This window comes from Callorhinchus milii, unplaced genomic scaffold, assembly GCF_018977255.1.
Source record: "Callorhinchus milii isolate IMCB2004 unplaced genomic scaffold, IMCB_Cmil_1.0 Scaffold45, whole genome shotgun sequence".
Lineage (NCBI taxonomy): Eukaryota > Metazoa > Chordata > Chondrichthyes > Chimaeriformes > Callorhinchidae > Callorhinchus > Callorhinchus milii.
This window is the reverse complement of record NW_024704786.1, coordinates 429,070-450,464: the sequence shown is the minus strand read 5'-3', so window position 1 is coordinate 450,464 and position 21,395 is coordinate 429,070. Positions and strand designations below refer to the sequence as shown.

At 41.7% G+C, this 21,395-nt stretch overlaps 1 protein-coding gene across 1 annotated transcript in view; it reads right to left on the bottom strand.

Moving 5' to 3' along the window:
• LOC103190613 (alpha-actinin-1) overlaps nucleotides 1-21,395 on the bottom strand; it is a 70,149-nt gene that overhangs the window by 38,073 nt on the left and 10,681 nt on the right. Inside the window, 1 exon segment of the mRNA XM_042345412.1 lies at nucleotides 2,780-2,894. Within this exon segment, the coding sequence (XP_042201346.1) occupies nucleotides 2,780-2,894 (115 nt within the window).

The following is a 21,395-nucleotide window of genomic DNA, read 5'->3' as shown; positions in this document are numbered from 1 at the left end:
TATAGGATTGGGGACCTTGCCTGCGATGAAACACTAACTGAATGTAAAGACTGTCCATACTTTACAGAATGCACCACTATTTTGTAAAGCCGTCCAAACTGACAGCTATAAAGGCGGAATTCAAGCATTATTTTCTTATCAAATCAATTATGTATTGTTAGTAGCCATTTGTACTTACTCAGAAACACTAAGCTGTTTAAACCTACTATCTGGGGTGGGGGGGAAGAGAGAGAGAGAGAGAGAGAGAGTGAGAGAGAGGGTACACAGGGTCTCCTTAGAGCTGAACTGGCCCCAAAGTGACATGCCTGGCCATGAAATGTTGGAATCGAGCCTGCCATGTCCACAGTACTCCGGGGCACTGCTGATGACAGCACAGCCAACCTCATCGGCAGGACGTGGAAGGTCAGAGCAGTGACTGGGGGCAGGGAATTCTCCCATTCGTTAACCCTACAAGCCAAAGCCCTAACAGGTAGGGTGGTCCTAGCTGGACAAGAAGCAGAAAGCGTCACTGCGTTTAAAGAGATGATTTCAGTTATCCCAGTAGGTTGACATTGAACTGACTTGTTGAAAGTGAACTTCGGAACTACATTATAATCCTTTTACGAGGAACCTGAAATGTAGCTTTATTAAGTTCTCATCAAAAAGTGGATTTAGATAACTGTTCAGAGACTTTGTATTCCATCAAATGCCCTAGACCTGCAATTCATTTTATTTGGGTTTTAATAAGACAACTACAATCCAAAAACATTATCTGATAACGAGCAACATTATTAAGCTTGGACAATTGTCAAAATGTCGATCTCAAATTGCTGAACAGCAACAAGTTGACAGTAACAAGAGGGACGACTCATCACCCGAGGGGAAACTGCCTATATGCTACATTCCCAAACTCACAGAATCTTACAACAACAAGATTAAATTTGTACAGCACAGAAGGAGGCCATTCGGCCCATCGTGCCTGTGCCAGCTCTTTGATAGAGTTATCCAACTAGTCCCGCTCGCCTGCTCTTATCCCCATAACCCTGCAAGGGATTTTTCCCAAACTCAAAAGAACTTTTTTCTTTTTTTAAAAAAAAACACAAAAGAACTTTTATGAAGACCTGAGGGAAAGGATTAGGAATCATACAAGCACACTAACCTGATGATTTCAGTACCAGTCATGTCAGCTCAAAGAGTGGATGTAAATCCTATTATCTCTTGGGCCCTCAGAGGTTTGTTCATAGAATGTTAAAAATATTATCTGCAAGTTGGTTCCAGTGCAGCTGGAGGCAGAATGAGTGCCAATTCAGTTATATTGTGGGTTCAAATATTTGGGCTTTTTAAAGAAAGTTCAGGACTAGCTAGCTTTCAGAGGGAAAACGCGTTCCATTAGCTTTAATGTAATGTTATTCCACATACCATTGTTCAAGATTCACCAGCTTGTAACTCAGTTTTATGGTACATTTCTTTGGAACGGATTCATTTCTGCAATAGTTTTGGGCATGCTTTCAGCGGGACAATAAAACGTGTATTACTGTCAACCACTTTTCTGTGACCCTGTGGAACTCTGTCCTAACCCTTTGGAAATCCACCCCACAGTCCCCTCGCCTCCTTCAAGGCCAGTCTCAAAATGCTCCTCTACGACCGTGCCTTCGATCACCCTCTTAAGCCCTGCACTCCACCTCTCCTGATGCCAACCTTCACCTCAGGTCCAAATCTCTGACTGTCCTCTTATGTGAAAGGTGCTATACAAATGTAATTTGTTATTGTTGTTTAAAATCTATTGAATTTCAAATTGGATTCTCCGTTTCAGTTGGCTTTTCAACATGGTTTGGCACAGTAACAAGCTACGGAGGTCAGAGCACAACCCAGACAGACATACCTCACTGTCCCCTGAACATCCGGCAAAATAAAATTAAATCTATTTCCACCCGCTAAACAAAACCATTCAAAACCAAACAGAACAAAACTTTTTTTGTTTACATTTTAAAACCTTACATTTTAACTGCTGAGTTATGTGCTACTTTCTGCTCTGTATATTCATGACATTTTATAAAATCACTTAGCTCTCTACCAAAAGTGGAGGGCCTTGCAAGCAGGATCATCTGACAGTTACAACCACCGTTTTAACAGGAAATAGCTTATTTACATTTACAGGATGTATCAAAGGACTGACTCAGTGATGAATAACACCATCAAGAATGACATTTACAGCACAGAAGGTGGCCATTCAGCTCTGCGTGTACATAGAACAATGACAAGGTAATCAACTAATTGTTAGGCAAAGTCAAGTTTGGGATTTAAAAGACTGTGGATGGTAGGAAGACTGAAGGCAACAATTTACATTGAATGGAACCTTTCACATCAGGATGCGGTCTCAGGGAAGCTAATGTCTCATTGTCATGAGATCCTGTGAAGGGATGACGTGTAGATGGAGCCTGCAATGAGTTTCACTTTAAACACAACATGATCTAGAGGTCAAAGTTGTTAACGTTAGATTTTTGAAAAGCACATTAACTTTCTGGTTATTGAAGATATTTGCCTAACAACCGTAAAGGGAGTAGAAATCTGGAACTATCTCCCCAAAAGGCTATGGATGCTGGATCCATTCAAATTTTCAAGACTGAGGTGGATAGATTTTTGTCAGGTAAGGGTATCAAGGGATGTGGGGCAAAGGTGGGTAAATGGAGTTGAGGTACAGATCAGCCATGATCTTATAGAACGTCAGAACAGGCTCAAGGGGCTGAATGGCCTACTCCTGCTGCTATGTTCCTATTCCAGTATGAAACTGTTCACTCACCTGAAATCACCTCCAGTAACAGCATGAGTTTGAGTCCATCTCTGAAATCCTCTTCAATAACTTCAATTTGTGTCCCTGCCTTCCTCAAGTGTGAGTTGCACCATGCTGTAAATGTCTGCAAAAGAAAAGTTTAAGGATAAACATGCAGGGAACGATGGGAGTCAGTCCAGATGATCCAGTAGTCATCATGATGACTATAATACAACAGTCAATTTTTCCATAACTGAAGTTACAGTATTGCAATGGTGCTTTAAGAGCTGTTCCTTGCTGTTAACTGCTGAGTTATGGGTGTTTTTGTGTCCTGTACGATCCCAACAATAGAATCCTACAGCGCAGAAGGAGGCCATTCGGTCCATTGTGCCTGTGTTGGCTCTTTGAAAGAGCCTTGCAATTATTTTCTTTTCAAATACCTATCCAATTCTCTTGGAAAGTTACTATCTAATCTGCTTCCATCACCCTTTCAGGCAATGCATTCAGACCGTAACAACTCGCTGCATAAAACAAAATTCTCCTCATGTCTCCTCTGGTTCTTTTGCCAATTATCTTGAATCTGTGTCCTGTGGTTATCGACCCAACTGCCAGTGGAAATAATTTCTCCCTATTGTTCTATCAAAAACCAAGTCAATTTTATTGCAATCCATAGACATAAGGGAGTCAAAGCTGGTACTATAGATTGTGCTAAGACTGTTATCGATTTATGTTGTAAGGCAGAAACTAAAAATACCACTGGGACCACTGCAGTGTGAAAATTCACAGACATCCATTAGTATTTAAGGGGAAGCTAACTAAATACATGAGGGAGAAAGGAATAGAAAGTTATATAATAATAAACCTTGAATTTGATATAGCGCTTTTCACATTTTCTAGACACCTCAAAGCGCTTCACACAAATATACGGTTAAGTGAATTGACTGTATATTTGTGGGCAAAATGCGGCAGCCAATTGCGCACAGCAGTGCCCCACAAACAGTCATGCACTGAAGTGACCAGTTTATTTTTTTTTCTTGAGTGATTATTACAAGCCGTATGGAGTAAGGAAACTTGCCCAAGGTTCCACCCTGCCAGGAATCGAACCCTTGTGAGGGGAGTGCTCTAACCACTGAGCTACAAGACGCCACTGATGCTGATAGGCTTAGCCGAGGAAGGGCAGGAGGAGGCTCACGTGGAGCATAAACACCGGCGTAGAGCAGTTGGGCCGAATGGTCTGCTTCCATTCTATGTAGGACATGGTCAATATTACCAACAAAACGTATAGCCCATTCACTCTGCGGGATATTCTGTGAAGCGCTTTGAGATGTCTCAATCACGTGATAAGGCGCTATATCAAATGCAAGGATTCTAAATGTCAAAACCAAAGTTAGAACTTCGGAATACTTCAAATATCAGCAGCTTTTTGAAGATCTTACAACCAGTTTCTGTAAACATCAGGTTATCCATTGACATGGGAATGAACGGACATTGGAATGTCATTGCAAAGAACTATGCTTACACAACTGCTTTAGACTTGTCAACTAAAGCAACGTTTAAAGTTACTCAACATACCAGAACTATGATGTGCATAGAACATTGCCAGGTGGCCATTATGCTCATATAGCATCTGTTTGCTGCTCAATTTCTAACACGACTATTCTAGGACAATGCCAGTCATGGCATAAAACTAACATGTACAACTCAACACAGCTCATTCACAGCTTTTGCCAATTTACTAATATTTCAGTTAAATCCCAAGAAGTTTTTCATGGACAAGCCACACATTCTTACTAAAAATTAGTCCCGTTCAGATTCCAGGCAATCCTTCGGGGTGTGCTGTTGCAACCCAACGATCTTTCCCTCTACATTCCTATGGTCCTTATACAGTAAACTCCCGATAAGTCAACCCTTGTTTAACTTGTCACTTAAGTCATCATGCTGTTAACATCCCGGCCACATTTATTTATGTATTTGTGCGTGTGCCCACTCCTGATAACCTGTCACTGACCCCTCGGAGGTGAAATTATTTTCAATTTATAGTGGGTCAAGCATTAGCGTTTCTGGTCTCATCTCATTTAAAATGTTAATGCAGACAAAATAAGTCCCTGCAGTTATATCAAACGTTAACTTGCCCAAGAAAGTTCTACGGTAAACTTGTTAAATTCTAGATAGGCAGGTTATTCCTGAAAACATCTCAATTGACAAGCCTTGCCATCTACTGAGCGCAATTGGTTGCCGCGTTTCGCCCACAAAATACAGTTAATCCACTTTCCAATATATTCTGTGAAGCAGTTGGCAACGTCTCAACGACGTGATAAGGCACTGTATCAAATGCAAGTCTTATCATGCAAGCCTTTTTATACAGACAACCTGGCTGGGTTGGTTGCACTCAGTTGCAAATAGAAAGAAGGTTGTGGTTTCAACCGCTACATGTAAGATCTAAAACTCAGGCTGACTGGTGTGGAAGCTCTGTACTGTCCTTCAAATGAGTCATTAACCAAAGACACGTCTGCCACTTCAGATGGATGATAAGAGATCACAAAACGCTACTCAAAAAGAGGCACTGAAACTGAAGGTCCTTTAAGAAAATGAAAAGAGCTATACCAAACCCGAAGATGTTTGTTGGTGAAGATTGGATTGTAAATGAAGCTTAAAATTCCAATCCAACTAAATAGAAGGTGATAACTGGAAATGGATCAAATAGGGACATAGGAACAGGTCAATCAGCCCCTCGAGTATGTTTTACCTTTCTATTAGATCACGGTTGATCTATTTCGCAACTCCAAATACCTGCCTTTGTCCAATATCCCTCAATACCCTTATCCAACAAAATTCCTTACCTAACAAAAATCTACCGACCTCATAATGAATAATAATTATGAATCAGATTCGGAAGTGGTAGTATTAAGCACATCATGGAACGTATTGCTTAATTGGATTTCCCAGCAGAGTTTATTATTTTAAAAACCGGTTTATAAATGGAAACTGAGACTGCCAGTAAGAAAGTCGTTTAAAAGCAGAACACAGTAGGCAAAACTTGGGAGCCTGGTGCATCATGTGGTACCACGACGCAAGCGTTGGTGCAAGAGCAGGATTTTCCTTGCCTGCTGTTAGAGGTAGGCCAATTTGCTCGGAGCAAACCTTATCCAGTTCCATTATGTATTGCCAAGATCCAACAAGAATGGATGGGACCGGATTTCCTCCACCCTGTGACCACTTTGAGCGTTCATTGCAGTAGCCAACATTTGTTTCACCACTTGTTGTCTTAGCCTCCAAATTCAGTGTGTGGTGCTCTTAAGCTCTTAACTGCACTTCAAGGAGAAATCTCCATTCTATTTAAAAAGAAATGCAGTGGATTTAGACAGGACAAGAACAATTTTAGCAAGGTCGTAAATTTACAGCACATCACATCTGTGCTGTTGCTCGCTACCCCATTGGGGCAGTCTTTTCTATTTCAGTCCTCTATCCCCTCACCCACCACTGTAACCTACATTATTCTTCCTTTAGGTATTTATCAAATCCCCCTTTATATGCTGTAGACAACTTCAAAAGACATGTGCATCCTAAAATTAACGTAATGACGAACTATAATTACTAAGGGCAGACAGATGAAATGGTGATTGCATCCAAATGTTGTAAATTAGCCCAATTCCACAAAAANGATCCACAATTTCCAATTTACGGATTCAGTGTAACAAATTCAGCAGCAGCTGCCGACATTTTGCTATTGACAACAATTTCTGGGGAAAAATTATAAAAGGCTGTGAACAAAACTTGAACAGATCCGTCGAAAGAGTTAAAATATCGCTGAATTTTCAAATTTAACAAATTACAGTTGCAATAGTACCATCACATTGGGAGGACGTCGCAAAGAGCCGGACAGTGGGATTTACAGTTCGTTATTGATGATTCCTAAGATTTCAAAGTTCCAACAGCTGAGTACCTAAATCATACAAAGTTTGAAAGATCTTTTTATAACTTGCGAGATGAGGAGGGCCAATTCTTATTGAAACGCAGCTGCGTTACATAAATTTGCAAAGCTATGGGGAAAGAGCGGGGGAGTGGGACTAGTTGGATAGCTCTTTCAAAGAGCCAACGCAGGCACGATGGGCCGAATGGGTTCCTTCTGTGCTGTAAGATTCTATGATTCTAGAGCGCAGTATATGTTAACCGGTGGCGTTGATCCCAGAGTCGTATGATTATTCCATCAGCTGCAACCAAAACACATCTTAAAAACTCAAACTTGAAGGAAAATATAATTCCGTTCCTTCTTGATCCACTTAAACGAGCTTCATACTGTGAAATACAAGGCCAGTTGGCACAAGCCCTGCTGACACCAGTATGAAACCAGCGTTTTGAAATATGGCAGTGGATTTGCTTTTTGTAGTTGGCCTGACAACATCTACACAAGTCTCAGTACATTTGCCTCACAGCCTTTCACATGCAATGAACACATCCACTGAGTCACAGTACATGTGTGATCCCAGAACGTCCAGACTCCCTGGAGTTGCTATTGCATCCAACATTGGTGGTCTAATTTTGCAGTTAGATCAATGCTTCGGTAAAGCAATTTGTGTCAAACGGTTCTGTTATGGTAAGTTTTTAGTAGTGTTAACTGCTCTCGCGCCAAAAAGGCCATCACGCAAGAGGAAGTGTTCCTGTTCTCCAATGAGATATGATGCCGGATATGATGCCATTAGAGATTCTGAGATGGGCTAAAATCAAGATGCTCCCAAACACTTGGGAACCATATAAAAATGAGAAGTAACTACCTCATAGCCAGGGAAAAAAATAATAATCTTTGCAATGATACAGCACCTTATCACATCCTCAAGATGTCTCAAAACGCTTCACAGAATATACCGTAAAGTGAATTGCATTTTGTGGGCAAAACACGCAGCCAATTGTGCACAGCAGTGTCCCACAAACAATCGTGTATTGAATGACCACTTTTTATTAAAATGGATTATTACTCACGGAAAAACAATCCACCATTCGATTAACAATCAGATTCCTACTTCCTGCTAGGAAAACAGGAGTGTGGAGTAAGGAAACTTGCCCAAAGTTTCGCCCTGCCCGGGAATCGAACCCAGGTCCTCTCGCTTGCGAGGCGAGTGCTCAAACCACTAAGCTACAGGACTCAACTGATTGCACAACATACTGAACAAACACCTCATCAGTCCTTAGGGTTCCTCCACCGAATTATATACTGAACAGAAGGGCAATTGTGTCGCCAGCAACTGCAAATGTTAGCCAATTAACACCCGGCACTCGACTTGCTGGAGAACTTTGCTTAATACATCACAAAATGTAAATATTTCCATTTCGATAGTCATATCTTCGTTGCCACTTCACAATTATACCACATAGTCACTCACCCACACATACACATACACAAAGGCTCCATTGAAACCTGCATAATAAATCTATTTAACTAGAGGCCTGCACATTTGTACAAGATTCCAGTTAGGTTGCGGACTTTTGGAAACGTCTTCAATCCAACAGGCTCTATATGGTGCTACTGGGGTTCATTATTTTTGGCTGAAATCGCAGACTGGAGTCTAGAATTGCATTTTCATTAAGAACCAACTTCGGATAAGTAGCAAAATTGCTCACATTTTACCAGCTTTGGATACAATTACAGGCATAATAATCAGTTTTTTTTAAAGAAACATACCACAGCTGTGAAATATTTGCCAGATTTCCCTACAAAATTTTAACCCAAGTGAGAGAACCTGTGTCCCACATTGGGACTTGACCACCCCCCCACAACCCCACCCCATATAATGCTGAGGGAATGCTGTACAGTTGGAGGTGCCCATCCTTCTTTTGATGTGTTAAACCAAATGTCTTCCCATTCAGGTGGGCATTAAAGACTCCCAAGGTATTCAAAATGAGAAGGGGGAGCTTCTCCCGGTATCCTGGCCAACAAGTTCCACCAGAGAGAGAAAAAAGTCATCACTTCATAGCTGTTTGGACACTGCTGTGCTCAAATTGGCAGCCTCATTCCCCTACAAATACACTATCCCGATCTACTCCGTACAGCGAGCTTTGAAGCATATTGACACTGGTGCCTTTGTGGATATTATTCACGCGTGAGAGCCAAGACAATGATCCAGTCTTCCTCGTCACCCACACATACCCCACCCCCATTTACACATGGGTGCTGCAAGCAGGATCCTCGGAGTGATCGGGAACGGAAGCACTGGGTAACTTTCCCTTCTCTCCCACAGGGCACGGAGGCTTGGAATGCTTGTAGCATTCCAAATATTTAGGATGAGGGAAAAAAAAAATCACTCAACTTTGGACTCCAGTCATTAGGATTTCAGAGAGTTTAAACTGTTGTTGCCTCCCCCAATCTTTTATGTCAGTTTTATTACATTCCAACTAGGACATGACAGTTTGGGCACAGATTTCACGGACCAGAGAGTTTAACCTTCTTGAAGCTCATCTCAAGCATGAATCCAGCAAACAAGCCAACTAAACATCTATTATAGCTGAAAGGTTTCACAAGATTCAAGACAAAAATATAACAATTCTCCTGCAGAAAATTCTACAACAGAATTTTGCTTTAGTATTGTACAGTTAAATTTGAACATGGATGTCCTTTTCCCTCTTCCCCAAAAGGCTCTATAATACTTCAATCCCAAGAAGCAATCTTTCATATGTAAGACCAGACAACTTGTGTCCGCAGGCTGTCCAACTGTGGATAGTATCACAGCCGATTCCAATCCTATACTCACCTAATATCCAGACACTTTTCAGCTGGATTCACTCAACAGAACAGGAATCAAACCTTCCTATTCTGTATTGCTCAACATACCACTGACCAGTGAATTTACCAATTGTACCATGGGGTGGAGGAAGAGAAAAGGAATCACAAAGTCATGCCTTCCAAACCAGATAAATGCTGAGCCATACTGCGACTAAAGTTCTTAGTTCAATCGCCGCCCTGCAATGAACTAATGCAGGACAATCAGAGTAGACATTGCTCTGGGCTTTGGGAAGAGAGGGAAAAAAAACAAAGGCAGGACTGCCACAATTCCTATTCTTGATCACTGTCCAATGCCACTCCAAATAAATCACACAAGGTTAGACTCCGCTCTCCTTCCTTGTACCACCTACCCTCGACAGTCTACGCTCACTAGATTAGTCACCAAGGTGAGGTTCGAGAGGTTATGTAACCAAAGAATGGCCCACCACTTTCAAGAGAACAAGTAAATGGGATAAATGCAATGGAAACACTGGTGTAAATAAGAAAAAATAAAAACAAATGTCAACATTTACATGGATGGCGCTTCGATATTTTTGTGGATTGACATTGCAGACTGACATTGTGGATTTGGAACTTGTTTGTACAAATAAAGAAAACACCCTCATTCATCAGCATGACTTTGAGCACTCAGTAAATCTTAATCCATACAATAAACTAGGAATGAGTCATCTCACAATAAGTCTTTACTGCAAGTCATGAAAACAAACTTGCTCAAGTGCAAGTAATAATAAGAATAAACTTTGCATTTGATAAAGCGCTTTTCACAAGTAGTAACTTTTGCAGTAAGAACAGATTTCACAAAAGTCAAATGTTGCACAACTTCAACGGCCTTTGTTCAGATGGCTTTATAATGCTATGAACATTGCACTTTCTGTCCAAATTGTGAAATACCCTCATCATACAGGAGTATCACTATTGTATCACGCATGAAATATACAATCAATTCACTTTAGAGTATATTCTGTGAAATGTTTTGAGACATCTCAAAGACGTGATAAGGCGCTATATCAAATGCAAAGATTATTATTAGCACATTTGTGTGCGTAATTATTCATTCTCTGGTATTTAGTAGAGAAATTAGGACACTCAATAATAATAATCCTTGCATTTGATATAGCGCCTTAACATATTGTTGAGACACCTCAAAGCGCTTCACAATATATTGTAAAGTGAGATAACTATTTATTTTGTGGGCGAAATGCAGCAGCCCAATTGAGCAAAGCAGTGTCCAACCAACAATCACCGATTGAATGACCATATTTTTTTGACTTGCAAGAATCCTGGTCTTGTATTTTAGTGTAAAGTCAATTTTTTTTTTTTTAAACACAGCGATTCCTTAAATAGCGACTCGGTGCTCGCACCAGACCAGTTCAAACGTAGCACGGCTGACCAGTTCAAAAAACAAAATACAGAATTTGTGGTAGGATGGAAGTTCCACCAGGCCATTCAGAGCAAAAGCCACACAGGCTATCAGAGTGTAAGGTTCTATCAAACCATTCATAGGGCACAACCCACACAATATTTTTACTACAGTACATAGAAGCAGAATTGGTTCTTGCATTATTCAGTAAAACGGGTCTGGTCACAGCAAGCGGTTTGATTAGACTGCAAGCTTGCACAAATACTGCGGAAGCCGATGATCTAAAGCAGCAACATCAGATTTAAAGTGTTAAATGCATCTCCTTCACTGTTCTCGTTTAGATCAGCATCTTAACTTTGAATGGACTAACCAATTCTGAAGGCAGTCTTACTTGCACGCTATTTGGTCATTTTCAATCTACGACTGTTTGTGGGACATTGCTGTACGCAATTGGCTGCCGCGTTCGCCCACAAATATACAGTCAATTCACTTTACAGTGTGTTCTGTGAAGCGCTTTGGGACGTCCTCCCGACGTGAATAGCGCTATATCAAATGCAAGGATTATTATTATTTATAGGAAAAAGAGCAGACTTCTTCGAACCCTTTTGACCTGTGCAACTTCAATCTTTTAAAAAAGGCATGTTGGCAAGTTGCATTTCTTTAAATTTCGCCCACAAAATATACAGTCAACTCACTTTAAAGTATATTCTGTGAAGCGCTTTGAGATGTCTCGATGACTCGATAAGGTACTGTATCAAATGCAAGGATTATTATTAAAATATTAAGGACAGCACGTTAAACATCCATGCCAAATTGCTTTTTTGTCCCACTGTGCCACAATTAGTGCGCGGACTTATTTTAAAACACATTCGGCAGTGAATTTCAAACAAAACAAAAACTTGTATTTTAGAACAATTGTTCAAGCCACTACCCTATTACACCACTGCAATAACAAATGAGCAAAAGGTGATTGGGAGAATACAATTTGAAATGAGCTGGTACAGTGCCAGTTGATAATGAGGTCAATATGGCCTCAATGCAACTCAGTTGGCAAGAGTGGGAGAGGTTTTTATGCCACTTCACTGCACAAGACCATGCATGTTTTTCCCCTACTCCATGCTTCACAGCGAGTGACTGTGACCTTCACATACATTTTGAAGACAAATCAAAAGGTCTAACCCATTTCAGAAAAGTTCAAAGTTAAATAGTTCTCTCCTCCCGTTCTGCACCGAGCCTTAAATGGCGACTCAAATTGCTTTGTAAATTCACGTAAAGCTTTAGCGAGAGCAGCAAATGCAGAAAATTCTCTTCGTCTCCTTTTTGCCCCCTTCCCCAATTTTAAATCAAGGCATTAATTTCTCACTACATCAAATTGTGGACAATTTGAGCCTTTACCGAAGTTATTTCGCCCAAAAATATAGTCAATCCACTTTACGATGTATTTTGTGAAGCGCTTTGAGATGTCTCAATGATGTGAGGGGCTGTATCAAATGAAAGGCTTATTATCAGAACAAAAACAGAAGCCGCTGGGAATACTCGACAGCATCTATGGAGAAAGGAAAGTGAGACAACGTTTCGGGTCCACGACCCTTAGTCAGAACTGGATTATTATGTTTTGCTTTTGTAGGTTGGCAAGCATAATCGTGGAGTCCTGTAGCTCAGTGGTTAGAGCACTCGCTTTGCAAGTGAGAGACCTGAGTTCAATTCCAGGCAGAGGGCGAAACCTTGGGCAAGTTTCCTTACTCCACACAGAGCCTAATAATAATCCCTCCAAAAAACCAAAAACAATAATTAAATTGGTCATTTTCAATCTACGACTGTTTGTGGGACATTGCTGTGCGCAATTGGCTGCCGCGTTCGCCCACAAATATACAGTCGATTCACTTTACAGTGTGTTCTGTGAAGCGCTTTGGGACGTCCTCCTGACGTGAAAAGCGCTATATCAAATGCAAGGATTATTATTATTATTATTATTATAATGTTGGGCAAATCACTGATTTCTTCCTCCCCAGATCAGATGCACAATGTTGCGTGACCTGCTGAGTGTACCCAGCGACTTCTGTTTTTGTTTTCAGATTTCCCGCATCTACAGTATTTTGCACAATTAATCTCTGCGAGGTAAATAGGTACGTGGGAAGTAATATTGTTCAGGTATTTGGAGAAAAACACAGATCCAGATATGATCTGATAAAATCCCAAAAGGTTATTTCTGTTTCTAGGTTTCTTGATCAGAAACCCACCTCTGGCTTGGTTTACCACTTCCCTATTTTAAAGTAAGATCAGAACCAACTCCACATCACACCACATTAGAGCTCCAATGCTCATACCAGTTCCAGCGTATTGCTTAACCTTGAGTCTATTTTATTGCATAAGATTTTTCTTTCGCGAGGGAAAATGGATGTTACTGAGCTGAAATGTTAACTGATAAGACTGTTAATTGGAACAAACAAGCTGCAAATTTAACATGAGGGTACAGAGCTCTTTCCCATGAATTGTGTTGCTCAAATTTACATTTGAAAGGTCATGTGGAATTAGAACTTCCAGCGTTTCCAACAACCCGGGGACCACACGTGGGTTTATATTGATGAAGCAATTAAGCAAATTTGTTTATGCAGTTTACATTCCTTGCAATTGGATTTGCATTAATCCCATCAAAATACACCATATTAAACACAGAACAAATGGTGGTCATGGCTAACAGAAAATGGTAGCAAATTCTCAACAGGTCATTTACAGCTTAGCTAAGTGACAAATCACTCATTTCAACTACATTTTGTTAGACTGCTCGGCCTCCATGACTGACTTAATCACAGCCACAGCACATTCCTGAGTGCTGAGATCACACTGTATGTAGCCAGCAAAGGTTCAGAACAGCATACGCTCTTGTGGATTTACACACAATTTTAGAAGGCAGCCTTTCGGGCCACATTTAAAAAAAACACATTGTAAAACAGATGCTTTATTTAGACTCCCAATTAAGTAAATGCGTATTCTGTCAAAAACCGCATTAGTGTTCTACTGAAGTGTTTTTTTTTACCACCACTAACTCAGATATGCAGACCTATAAGAGAAAAAAATACAAGTCAATCAGCCCTTGCCATCTAACAAGGCACTGTTATCTGACTAACCGAACAGTATGAGCAGGTTTTGAATGGACCAAGAATACAAAACACAGGTGCGAGAAGCGAAGCATATTGTACAGACAAGCAAGAATGTGGAATGAATGTGGGCAAGGCTGCAAAAGAAGCCTAAAGGAACAGGGATCGGCAGAAGGCAATCATCTGTACAATTTTCTCCCGTTTGTTCGTCCTTTTTATACATTCCGTCACACAAGGAGACAGCACAGATTTGAGAACTGCTTAAACAGCTATACTTTCTACTCTAAGAAGCAGTTCTATAGACTTAGTGTCCTGACTCAGTATCCTGTTCAGTCTTGAAATCACAATTGGGCCACATCAGAGCCTGGAATTTTCGGCAATAAGTCCCGGAAGTTCTGATTGGCTAAGTTCAAGCCACAAAATGGCACAGAGTCATTTACTGCTCGGAGCACATAGCCGTGCTCTGTTATTTGCTTCTTAAGTGTGTACATATGGCGCATACGCTACCGTCAAAATGAGCACAAAGAACTAACTTATGATGGCTTGGCAAAAGAGAGCTTCAAGTAAGTGTTGGTGGTGAATTTGGCCTTTGAGCAACAATCACAATTAATCATTGCCAGGATACAGTAGGGGAAGCGACTTGAAGGATAAGTTTGATAAAATAATTGATGGGCAGGCCATGGGAAGTCAAAAATTGTTGCATTTAATATCGCGCTACATCCAGTCACGAAAATGTCTCAAAGCACTTCACAGGACTTATACCAGTTGTAAGCTGATATGTGTTTTATGAACAGTAAACAACTTGTATTTACACAGTGGCCTTTATGTACTACTTTCTCCCTATTCGAAAACCCACTCGGTTGGTTCTGGCCTTTTGCTTGTCCCCTCTGCCACCGGCGGCCGCACTTTCAGCCACTGCGGCCCGAAGCTTTGGAGCTCTCTCTCCCCAATCACTCCACTGTGCCTCCCCCCTTCCTCTCTGTTAGATCACAACTAAAGACCTTCCTCTTCGACTGTGCTTACAGTCACCCCCTCTCCCCCCCCCCCCCCACCCCCGGCTCGGCGACATGCTCCGTCACAGTTAAGCACTCCGAGACGCTGCCCTGCATGAAGGGCACTAGACGAACGCAAGTTGTTGTTGAAAAAGAAAGTTTTCTAAAGATAATAATGATCAAGCAGTTACTTTTGCCCATTTATAGGTGCTATGTCTCTCAGCAAAAGTTAACACACAGAATTCAGTTGGCAGAGCAGAGGGAAGGGCTGGGGGATGAGGGGCGTCGCGGAGATTGGGTGGCTCAAAATCATCAAACGTTTTTGCATCGATTTGGGAGCATAAAACATAATGAAACTCAGAAGGAATAATGAAGAAAGTGTACGGGTTGAATTAGTTCCCCATCTACAATCTCCAGCTACTCCAAAACTCTGCCGCACTATATTCTGGAGGTGCAGGAGGGGGGGGGAGGAAGGGAATAAGCAGAGTGCCCCCTGGAGCAACAGAGCTGACATTGTGAAACACTCCCAAGACATTATCCTACATGAAGGCAGCTATATAAATGCCAACTGGAAAGATACCTAAGAACACAGCACTTGCTTTGTGATTTCAAATTTCCCAGATCAGTTATATTCAAAGCATTTCGATTTTTGCATAGATTCTCGCTGTCGCAACAAAGCTCATCAACCGTCAATTTATCCGAAATCACCTGCAATGTTTCTGTTCACTCACACCTCATCAAGATTCAATATAAATTGAACGCTACTAACCACTATTTCTATAGATTTAGCCCTGTGGTGAACACTGTGCTAATATATTCACATCAACGCTGTGCTAACACTTCCTCAGAATTTGTGCAAGTGGGTTAGACGGAACCTAAAATTCCCCAACACCAAACAAAATGGCTTCTGGGCTCCACAAATTCAACACTTTGAAAAGGTGAACTAAAATGAGAGGGGTGGGGTGGGGGAAACAACCCATTTTACTGCCGAAAGGCAGCAAAGTGAGCATTTTGCGCTCAAAATCTTTTGCAAGCATCTCAAGAATTCAATTATTTTCCCCCCAACCCAGTTATTTTGCTCAATTACAAGTGCAATTTGACAGTGTGCGCGAGTTATGTGCAATACACTGCAATTTAGACAATACCCACCTTAAGCAGGTGGTGAGCATACATTTTACCTGGTTAAAACCATTTATGAGCAGAATCTCCACTACACCCAGGGTGACTGATGCTGGGCCTGTACATTTATGTACTAACTTTAGATTAAAAAAANGGGAGAGGAAGTTAGTCTCAATAAGATGTCGCAGCGATGTGATTCAGTTACAGGTCAACTGTGGCAGCATTAAGAGCTCCAGGGGAAGAAAAAGCCACAAGTATGAAGTCACATTTAAAACAGCATGATTTCACAAGTTGACTACCAACCTCAACTATGCAGATAAAAAGCCCTGCCCCTTGATCTCATGTGCTGTCAGCCACACCCAGGTAATGCTTCAAGATTTCCTTATATGGTTAGCTTGCTCCAAGTGGAGCTATTGCATGACCCAGAAGTCTTGCTACACCTAGAACAAGCATTGCTGGATTTTTCTTGCATCACATTATAATGCTGATTCCAACAACAACAAATTGTAGTTATCTAGTGCCTTTCAGGTCGGGTGGACGGCCCAACCAGTTGGCCAATGCAGTTGCTACACGACAATAAATGATTGGATTTACGATGCTACATACAGGAAGCTCGCTCTCTATGCAACCTGATACTTTGAAGAGTGTCATCAGTTTCAATCCTACAGCGCACATTTAGGTTTAACAGCTACAAGAACCAGGTGTCCAGCACTGTAAAGACAATAGCTGTGATGTGAGGCTGGGGTTTTAATCCTTAAGAGCAAGTACTGTGAGTTGATTAGAGGTACATAATAAAGATAGTGGTTAGATAGTGGGTTAAGATAGGTTAAGACAGGTTAAGATAGTGGGTGATCTATTATGGAGGGGGTAGAGACAGAGAGAAAACATACTTAAATCACAAAGAACTGAAGTCAGAAAGCATTTCTCCACACGGGGGTTGCCAAGAAACAATAATAATCCTTGCATTTGATACAGTGCCTTATCACGGCTCCGAGACACCTTGAAGCGTTTCACAGGATATACTGTAAAAGTGTGTTTTGTTAGGCAAGTAGTGGGTTACTCTCCAAAAAAGCTGCAGTGATGGAAACAAAAGTGGTAAGTTAAAGGGATAGTCATTCATGAAGTAGAGGTGTAAAGGGTATGTACGGTGAAAAGGCAGGGCATTGGAAACTGTAAAACTGGTGGAACAGGCTCGATGAGCTGATCGGTCTCCTCCCGTTTTCTGACACGCAAGACAAAACCTGCTGTAATCTAACCTCAGACTCCACTACTCCACCTACACTTTCCACAAAACCTACCGTAGACCAGCCCCTTAAAATTATTTTCACTTTTTAATTGATCCTTCAGCAAGTCTAACCCAACTGTGGCCCCATGCTTATCCAAATTAAAAGCAATTATGCCCAACCAATTGTATATTTCCTCTGTATCAAAAGGTCCACTTTAGGTGAGAATGGCCTTAGGTATGTGTACTTCAAACCTCTCACATCTTGTTCATCACAAAGCCTTCTTCTTGCCACCTTCAGTGGTCTGCTTACATGTTCACATTAATTGAAACCCCCATTCACCTCTGTCCCCTCAAGGATAGATTTTTCCCAATACTCTCCTCGCCTGTCTCCTGAGCTCCACCTTTAATCAACTCAACTTCATCCAAAACCTAAAGCACATTTTTGCTCCCCTACCAGGTTCTGCATACCCAATATCTCCAAAAAATCTACTGGCTCCCAGAACCCCATCACACCCATTTTTAAAATTGATCTTTGTCTCACTCCTCCCTACAGAATCCTTCTCAGCCCTCCTCTCCGGCTGCCCTTCTGATTTTGGGCTATTACCCGCTCCCCACCTTACTCTAGTCATCTGGAACTTTGTCCAAAAATCTCATCACTCTGCGTTTGAAGCCCTCTCGAAAATCTCTTCAACTGTGCCTTTGGTGAACATCCTTAACTCCCCCTCTCCGTTGCTCTATACATTATATCTGTTGAGACGCTTGCATTGGCAGGTTGACATCATCCCTACAATCGAGATATCGCCAGAAAAAAATAAGCAGTGGAAAAACAAAGATCAAGAATTCTGTGAAGGACTAATTCCAGTGCCCTCGCACACATCTGAAATTTCTTGGTAAATGACTGATTCTATGATAACTCAAAACAGTTACGGCTAACAGAATGGAACATAGCAGACGAGAAACTACAAAACACCTATTCGCAAATATTGGAAATGAGGAAAACAGAAAGAAAAAGAAGAAACGTTAACTCATCCAATTTATGACAGCTGAAATTTGCACATTGGCTAAACATAAGAATTGTAAAAAGAGCATTGCACATATTCAGGCAAAAAAGCACTGGACTGTCTAGCCTTTCTGCCCACTCCACACATACCCAGACAGAAATTCCTCACAGAGCTGAACTGTGCTGCTGTACACATTCCATCATTGCCAAATGACAGATGATTTCAAAACACTCGGAAGCTACCCCACTTAGTGGCAGTTAAGCCTTCAACAGCATGCACTGATCAATTTTTAAAACAAATTGCAGCAAGTGGGCTCCATCACAACAACAAAATTTGCATTTATATTGCGCTCCTTGGCCGGGTAGCGTCCCAGAGCATTTGACAGTGGCGGAGTTCAGCCCAGAGTCTGAGGTGGATAGTTATTTGTTAGGTCAGGGTATCAAGCGATATGGTGCAAGGGCGAGTAATTGGAGTCAAAGTACAGGTCAGCCATGATCTAATAGAATGGCGGAACAGATTGGAGTTGAATGGCCTACACCTGTTCCTATGAGCTGGGGGAAGGTGACCGTAGAGATATGAGTATTACAGAATTTGAATTGCACTCAAGCTACCTACAAGAATGCAAAACCAATAGAAAACAGGTTTCTGACCAGACTGCGGAAAAACTCACCCAACAGACTGTATATCACAGAGCAGGTGTTATGATTGATGAAATCTCTCTATTCTCGCAGTGCACAATCTATTTGATTAGTCATTCTATTACTCTCGTCACTCTACGATCACATTAAAAANGAAGCATTTCATCAAATTTTGTGAGGCTCAGCTAATTGGGGATTTGACAGACTATAATGTAGCTCAAACCATTTCTGTAGTTGAGGCTGTTTGCACTGAATGATTCAATAGCTGAACTCTCTATATTTAGCATAACCTCACAATGTCTACTCGCTGGCAGAAAGCCACTTGAAACATCAGCTCCCGTAAAACAATGCTAGAAAATAGGGATGCAACTGTAAGTGTATCTAAATACAGTATTAATTGTTGTCAGCCTTCTCCACAAAAACACCAATTTTAGCGCGAGCTATAATATGGCATCAGGTAGTTCAGAGGAGAATTTGTTGCTTACTGCCAAAAAAAAGTTTAGACTTCAATGCTCATCTCAGCCAGGACGAGTAAGGGGTGCTACAATTGGCCTTAGGTGTACTGATTTCTCACACCCAATTACTATCCAGTAAGCCCTGATGAAAAGACCGTTGAATACAAGATTGTCAGACTCTGACTCAGTGCAGATCCGCAGCGTAGTGGTTAACACACTCGCCCCGCAAGCAAGAGAATCTGGGTTTGATTCCCGGGCGGGATGATACCTTAGGCAGATTTCCTCACTTCATATGGGTCTGTTTACCTAGCAGTAAGTAGGAACTGGTTGTTCATCGATTGGCAGATCACTTTCTGGGGGTAATAATTCCTTCACTGGCTCCCCACCATTCAGAGAAGAGTACAAAAACCTTGTTCCCATCTTCAAAGCTCTCCAAGGTCTTGCTCCTCTCAACCCCATATCAGCCTGTCTGCTCCTTCCGCTCGGCAGACACCGAACGGCCTGCTTCAGATCCCCCGCACTTCCCGCCCCACCATTGGCAGTCAGGCCTTCAGCCTTTCTGCCCCCACCCTCTGGAACTCGATCCCACAATCTCTCTGCCTCGCCTCCTCTCGTGCCTCCTTCAAGTTCCGTCTAAACATCTTCCTCTTCAGCCGTACCTTCGGCCGCCCTCTCACACCCACCGCTTCCTGACCGCAACTCCCAGCTCAGTTCCAAAAAACCCCAACTATCCAGAGCCCTGGGACGTCTTTCAGATGTGAGAGACGCTATTCAAGTGTAATTTTTGTTGTTGTTGATAAGGCGCTGTATTATATGCAAGGATTATTATTCTTATGACAAAGATCACACAGAAATAATGGTAATTAGGAATGGTGCAGAATTAGCATCCATAAATTAGTACCTTGTACGACTTAGTCTTAAGGGAAGAATGGCAACTACAAATTTCCTGCTCAAATGTTTGATTTGGTAATTCTGTCATGAAAAAGTATTTCTGGTGTTAAATACAGAACTACACAGACGAAGGACGCAAGAAGTGAAGGGACTGTGGGATGGAATTCCAAAGGATATGGGCAGAGAGACTGAAGGCATTCACATTATGAGCCCTTCAATATATCCATATCTAGTCCCATCCAGTCTTGCTGTTTTGACATACTAAACAAACTTCTAGGACCTACCAGCTGGGAATTAAAGCATTTGGAAGTAACCTACATCTTTGTTATACCATTTTATTTTTGAAATCAGAAATGAGGCTACATAAAACTAGCCGCAAAACCTTCAACTGGGAAGCAACAAAGAGTGAAATAGCTTAACTGGCCAGCTTCCTGAACACTCTGCACTTTGAACTTGTAGCCAGCCAGTATGCCAAAAAAAACTTTAAGCATTCCAATCAGGAAGCTCCCCCCCTCTCTCCCCCCCTCTCTCCCCCCCCCCACCCAGTCTGAAATTCTTTGCAACCACTGAACCAACCAGATTCTTCCTGAACCATTTAATTTGAGCAGGGAAACAAAAATGGTTTCTTTAGCACAGTGAAAACATAAGCAGGGCAGACAGAAAAAGAATTGTTTTGATGCGCATCTTGGTTTGAAACAATGATCCATTCATTGGTCGTGCAGGGTGCACCATGACAAATGATTTTAATTGTATCCTGGGATGAAGACTCATTCCTTTACAATGCGGATTATAAATTGGTTAGGATTGTTGAGGCGTTACAGGAATATACTTGGCAGGGAGCATGTGTACACGCAAAGTTAGCATGCATTGTGGAAAGCAAGTGTTACAATCAAATTATCTCGTCCCTCCACCCCCCCACCCCTAAACCACCTACAATGACATTTACACAGCGCCTTTGATATCGGCAGGACGTCACAAGGTGGTGGACAGTCAGGGATTTGGATCCAAGCCGGGGGTTGGGATCAGGTGGGCTGGAGGCCAGGGAGCGTAGGGATAGGAGGGTGGCCAAAGGTGCGGTTGAAAAGAAAGGTC